This window comes from Oncorhynchus clarkii, chromosome 9 (assembly GCF_045791955.1).
Source record: "Oncorhynchus clarkii lewisi isolate Uvic-CL-2024 chromosome 9, UVic_Ocla_1.0, whole genome shotgun sequence".
Taxonomy (NCBI): Eukaryota; Metazoa; Chordata; class Actinopteri; order Salmoniformes; family Salmonidae; genus Oncorhynchus; species Oncorhynchus clarkii.
In genome coordinates this window covers 36319725-36326217 of record NC_092155.1, presented here as the reverse complement: position 1 = coordinate 36326217, position 6493 = coordinate 36319725, and the positions used below count along the sequence as shown (strand labels likewise).

At 42.1% G+C, this 6493-nt stretch overlaps 1 protein-coding gene across 1 annotated transcript; it reads left to right on the top strand.

Annotated features, from left to right (window-relative positions):
* The first annotated feature begins 822 nt into the window (after nt 1-822).
* Nucleotides 823-6214, top strand: LOC139417211 (beta-1,3-galactosyltransferase 9-like). The gene is made up of 2 exons (XM_071166458.1): nt 823-956; nt 3352-6214. The coding sequence occupies exon 2, from the start codon at nt 3585-3587 to the stop codon at nt 4689-4691; it is 1107 nt and encodes a 368-aa protein (XP_071022559.1). The 5' UTR covers nt 823-956; nt 3352-3584; the 3' UTR covers nt 4692-6214.
* The last annotated feature ends 279 nt before the right edge of the window (nt 6215-6493 follow it).

The following is a 6493-nucleotide window of genomic DNA, read 5'->3' as shown; positions in this document are numbered from 1 at the left end:
CAGGATCCGCGTCGCGAAAAACATATTCTTGGTCGTACTGATGGTGAGTTGACGCTGATCTTATATTCAGTAGTTCTTCTCGACCGTATGTAATGAAACCTAAGATGACCTGGGGTACTAATGTAAGAAATAACACGTAAAAAAAACAAAAAACTGCATAGTTTCCTAGGAACGCGAAGCGAGGCGGCCATCTCTGTCGGCGCCGGAAGTAGAATTCACTGTATCTTCGTAACAGGGTTGACCTTCGGATTGCTGAGCCAGCACCTACTCAGAACCCTGATGGCCAAAGGAGTCGCATGACAAAAGACAGAACCCCAGCAAGTCACATGGGGCCTGAGGCACTGGGCGAAGAGCCAGGGGATCACAGGTCGGCTGCTCCCTCGCCCATCAATTCTCCCCTTAGACATTCAGGTGACACGCCTGTGCGGGAACCCGCAGTCCTAGCAGACAAGCCCCCTGTCTTTTCACGCTGCGGGCGTCTGTCCCAGCCACCAAAAATACTTAATCTGTATGTTTCCCATCAGGGATTGTTGACAGAGATAAAAGTGAAGAGAATATCAAAATGTGTTGTTACCTGAGATTTAAAAAAAACAATTAAATACTGAACTGTTCATGTTGGAAATTGTTACTAGGTTTGTTTTGTTAGTGAATTGACACCTCCTGTCCTATTTTATTAAATGGAAGATGTGATGGGTGTAAAATGGCACAGTGATGCCATCTGTTGGTAAATGTTCATTATTGCAACTCTTGTGTTTCACCGGGGTGCTTGAGATACCCGGATGTTTGATGTACTCGAACAAGACTGGTTACTCGCATCAATGCCTCGGTCTCGTCATTTAACATTCAAGCAAATAGTTTCTGCACAGCGGGAATGAATTTGAAGCCGTACAATATTGCGGACCAAAACGGAACCATGGGCAGAATGTGTTGACACTGTCGTCTTCATTGGATTCAAGGTTTGATGTTATTGCGTTTTTATTTATTAGCGTGCTCAGATGATAACAGCATTTGTTAGGCTATACAGCAGGGGTGTCAAACTCAATCCATGGGCCTAGTGTCTGCTGGGTTTAGTTTTTCCCCTTTCAATTAAGACCTAGACAACCAGTTAATTCATTAATCAAGTACACGGGACGAGCGAACAAGCAGAGACTTGGCCTTCACCGGAATGAGTTTGACACGTGCTATACACGATGATAAGCAGTAGTTTTTTACCTTTATTTATGCAGAGAATGTAAATTGACACTACGGTCTATTTTGCAACTGTTGCCTGTATTACAACAAACAACAATTCAAAAAGCTCAAAGAGATAACATATTACATAAAGATCAGAAATACAGAGCAAAATTATTCGATTTTCAATCACAAACAAATACACGAGCAAGCAACATAAGTACAGGAAATACACAAAGAAAAACAAAAAACTATCATAAAAAACAACCACATTCCTTGGTAAATGATTGAATCTGAATTGCCCGTAAGGCACTAATGCATCCTATTTGAAGCAGTCAAATAAATGTAATACTTGTCAATGTCGAGAGCATAACCTTCATATTGCCAAAACGCGCACAGCACAACTGTAGCCTAGTCAAGCCAATCCCTGGAATGTTGTGCTGTTAAACGGCATTTTCTATAGAGGGGAAGTTCTGCAGGTGTTATTGCCTTCCCTGTAAGTGGAAGGGAGGAGTTTAACGATATCTCGGCTGGTGTGGTGGGTGTGTATGTATATATATATATATATATATATATATATATATATATATATATATATATATATATATATATATATATATATATATATATATATATATAAATGGTGGAAAAGGTACTCAATTGTCATACCTGACTAAAAGTAAAGATACCTTAGTAGAAAAGGACTCAAGTGAAAGTCACCCAGTAAAATACTACTTGAGTAAAAGTCTAAAAGTATTTGTTTTTAAATATACTTAAGTATCAAAAGTAAATGGAATTGCTAAAATGTACTTAAGTATAAAAAGTAAAAGTATAAACCATTTCAAATTCCTTATATTAAGCAAACCAGATGGTACAATTGTCTTTCTTTTGTTGTTGTTGTTGTTGTTGGATAGCCAGGGGCACACTCCAACACTCAGACATAATTTACAAACAAAGCATTTGTGTTTAGTCTGCCAGATCAGAGGCAGTACGGATCACCAGGGATGTTCTCATGATAAGTGTGTGAATTGGACAATTTTCCCAGCAAAATGTAACAGGTACTTTTGGGTGTCAGGGAGTAAGTAAATGTATGGAGTAAAAAATACATCATTTTCTTTAGGAATGTAGTAAAGTAAAAGTTGGCAAAAATATAAATAGTAAAGTTGTGGAATTTCTTTCCTCCTTAATGCATTTGAGCCAATCAGTTTTGTGTTGTGGCAAGGTAGCTGTGGTATACAGAAGATAGCCCTATTTGGTAAAAGACCAAGTCCATATTATGGCAAGAACAGCTCAAATAAGCAAAGAGAAACGACAGTCCATCATTACTTTAAGACACGAAGGTCAGTCAATACGGAAAATGTCAAGAACTTTGAACGTTTCTTCAAACGCAGTCGCAAAAACCATCAAGCGCTATGATGAAACTGGGTCTCGTGAGGACCGCCACAGGAAAGGAAGACCCAGGGTTACCTCTGCTTCTGAGGATAAGTTCATTAGAGTTACCAGCCTCAGAAATTGCAGCCCAAATAAATGCTTCACAGAGTTCAAGTAGCAGACACATCTCAACATCAACTGTTCAGAGGAGACTGCGTGAATCAGGCCGTCATGGTCGAATTGCTGCAAAGAAACCACTACTAAAGGACAACAATAATAAGAGGAGACTTGCTTGGGCCAAGAAACATGCGCAATGGACATATATATATGTATTTGAGTTATACTACCCCCACCTTGTCACAACCCAACTGATTGGCTCAAATGCAGAAAAAAAGTTGACAAATCAACTTTTAACTAGGTATACCTAGTTAATTGAAATAATTGAAATGAATTCCAGGTGACTATCTCAGGAATCTGGTTGAGAGAATTCCAAGAGTGTGCAAAGCTGTCAAGGCAAAGTGTGGCTACTTTGAAGAATATCAAATATAAAATATATTTTGATTTGTTTAATAAAATGTTGGTTATTACATGATTCCAAAGAAAGTAGTGAAAAATAAAGAAAAACCTGAATGAGTGTCCAAACCTTTGACTGGTAGGTGGAAAGACTTACTCTCTTTCGTTTTTATTTGCACTGAGAATAGCGACACCATTTTGATGCATGTAGAGTGTTGTGGGAAGTAAGGCCATTGACAGCTCCAGGTAAATGTCTGTCTGTTAACCCCAATTTGTATTTGCCTCTTTAACGCACAGTTTTACCGGTCTGCAGAGTGAAAGCATCACACAACACCCACCAACAATCTGGATAGTTATCCGCTAGCAGATCAACTGAGGTTCAAGCAAGAGATGCAAGAGACAACGAGGAAGTAAAGATGAGAAAAGCAAACAATTCAGAGTTATAAAGCTGGACTGAGAGAAGACCAGAGGATAAAGAGAGAGAGAAGGGGTGAGTTTTTGAGCTGCAGTGTGGAGGTTGGAGGGAGGTCATGGTGTGGCAGGGGCTGTGGGGGTTTAAGCCCCGCTTTGGGAAGCGTGGGGGCTGGTTCGGAGTGGTGCCTGCTCTCTATGTGCTGATAGTCAGTGCTGCCCTGCTAGCTCTACTCTTCATTGACTCCATTGAGTCATGGGCCACATACATGAATATGAACACAATGGTAGAGGCACAGGGGGGGATCATACCCCCTCAGAGTGTCCCCCCAACCAGACCCGAGGAGTACCTCCTTATGCCCAGCCCTCATGTCTGCCAGCATGCCAAGCCTTACCTCATCACCATGGTGACCTCCGCCCCAGCCAATCAGAGGGCCCGCCAGGCCATCCGGGACACGTGGGGTGGGGAGGTGGAGGTCAGGGGTCATAGGGTCATGACCTTATTCATGCTCGGGGTGGCCTCTGACCCCAGGCTAGCCAAACTGCTGATAGATGAGTCCTGGGAAAGAGGGGACCTGATTCAAGGGCGTTTCTGGGAGTCCTACTCCAACCTGACCCTGAAGACGCTATCGATGCTGAGCTGGGCCCAACGCTTCTGCCCCCAGGCCCACTTCCTGGCCAAGGTGGACGATGACGTCCTGTTCAACCCTGGGGCCCTTCTGCTCTACCTGAACAGCACCTACGAGCACGGGGACCTGTACCTGGGCCGGCTCCACCAAAACGTGGCTCCAGACCGAGACCCAGGCAGTAAGCACTACCTCCCTAGAGGGGCGTACCCTGCCTCTGTCTTCCCCGACTACTGCAGCGGCACTGCCTACATCCTGTCCCGCTCCGCCTTGCTCAAGATCTCCCTGATGGCCGCTGCCTCGCCTCCGTCCACTCCTCTGCCCCCCGAGGACATGTTTGTGGGACTGTGTGCCCGTGAGGCTGGAATGCTGCCCTCCCACTGCCCACTGTTCTCTGGTGGGCCTGTGGTGCCCTACGGGCGCTGCTGCTACCAGGCCATGGTGTCCATCCATCACATCTCCCCCAGCGAGATGCTCCGGTTCTGGGCTGATGTCCACTCCCCTCCCTCCTGCTCCTGGTTGGGTATGCGTGCCTCCCTGGGGGTCTGTAAAGTCCGGGCCATGCTGGGGACCTTTCTGGGGGTGGAGCAGGGGCTATGAGAGTGTTATTGCCATTGTGGATAGAAAATACTATTGCGTTATGGGGGGCTGTTTCTCTGCCAGTATTTCTGTGAATAGCACAAGCGGCAAGCACTCTCTTTCATTAGCTATGATGAGGAATCACTGTGCAGTGTGAAAATGTACTTTTATTTTTATAGACTTTTAGGAACACTTTAAATGTATTTTATGGTGATGATTATTACGCTAGCATTTTGTAAAAGATGAAGCTATATGAATCCGTTGATTTATTAGTGTGAATATATTTTTAAGACTGTTAAAACACACACTACACAGACATTAACTGTAGATATGAAAATATTACTGACCAGGAAATATAACATACAGGATATCCTAATGTCAGTGTTTCACCTATATTAATTTTGCAGTGTTTGATATTTCCTTTACATTGTACTATCCAGTACAACAATGAAACATTTAAAAATCAAATGTAAATGCTTAAATGACAAATAATTTCTCACGTTTGTCATTTCATTTGCTTGTTGTGATAGCATGAATTGTGACAAATTACATCAATTGGCAATTGACAATGCTTTTCCATACTCCCTCCAGCATGTGGCATTTTTTCATTGTTTCGCCCAACAAGCAAGGAGTTTTTCTATGGAGGTCAATGAGGGAGTGTCGAATTTGGTTAACAAAAAAAATGTATGGATTATTTGCTGCATGAGGTTTATTTGATCGAATAGAAGTTTCGTAATGATTATGTTGATACGAGTCTACTGATATAAGTAGGACACATGACATCCCGGCAACTTTGAGAAAAAACACGTTAAATCGGAGTTGTCTCAAGATGGCTATGCATATTCATGGCATGAGGCTAGTACCATAGCTTCTCTCCACTGAATATAGGCGGTTGTCAACATCCCTCATCGGATATTCAAAAAAGGATTACAATAATGAGCTGTATCCACCAATCCAAAGAAAGGATAGGCGGGAGCTAGACAGCCCGCCATGCCGCTTTGTGGGCAACGACTCCCATTGTTAGGGTGGAAAGACATGTATCTTGTCAGTATACGGTATCTATAATATTTGGTATTGCTAGCATGCCCAGGCAACCTCTTCCGCCTCACATTACCAAAACACCGCCAACCGTGTTTGATTGACAGGTCTAACACATTGAAAAGGCAAAGGAGCAATGAGGAAACTATATAACATTTGAATTTTGACAGTCTTAAACCACAGAGTTTGGAAAATAATTGTCAATTGTAACTGAGAAAGCATGAATTGTGACAAAAAGAAAATGCAGTCACAACAAGCAAAAACATGAGAAATAGTTTGTCATTTAAGCATTTAAATGTTGTTTTTAAATATGTCAGTGTTGTACTGGATAGTACCATGGAATTTAAATATGTGACTAGTTTCAGGAAACTATTTCACAGGAGAGGCATTTCAATATTATAAAAAAAAAAAAATCAAAATACATTTTTTGGGCAGAAATGCCTGTGAACTTTCATATGCCTTAATCATGTATGCCATCTGTAAATATGAATAAAAAAAATACATTACGAGCCTAGTTGATTTAGCCATGGAAAAAGACCGGAACCTTCCCGCTAGCCATTATTGGCTGAGATAATGGATGTGCTGCACATGCCGAGAGATGAGTTAAGATTGGTCTGCCATGTAGCACGCTTCTGTCTATAACATGAGCTGCTTAGTATTTGTAGGTAATCCTTTTCTAAAGCGGCATTTTTGAAATGACTAAAAAAGTGTTTCTAAGGCTTTTGAAATGGTTTTGAAAGTTGTTTTGAAATCAGTGTAATGCCTGATGGAAGCAGAGTGTGATA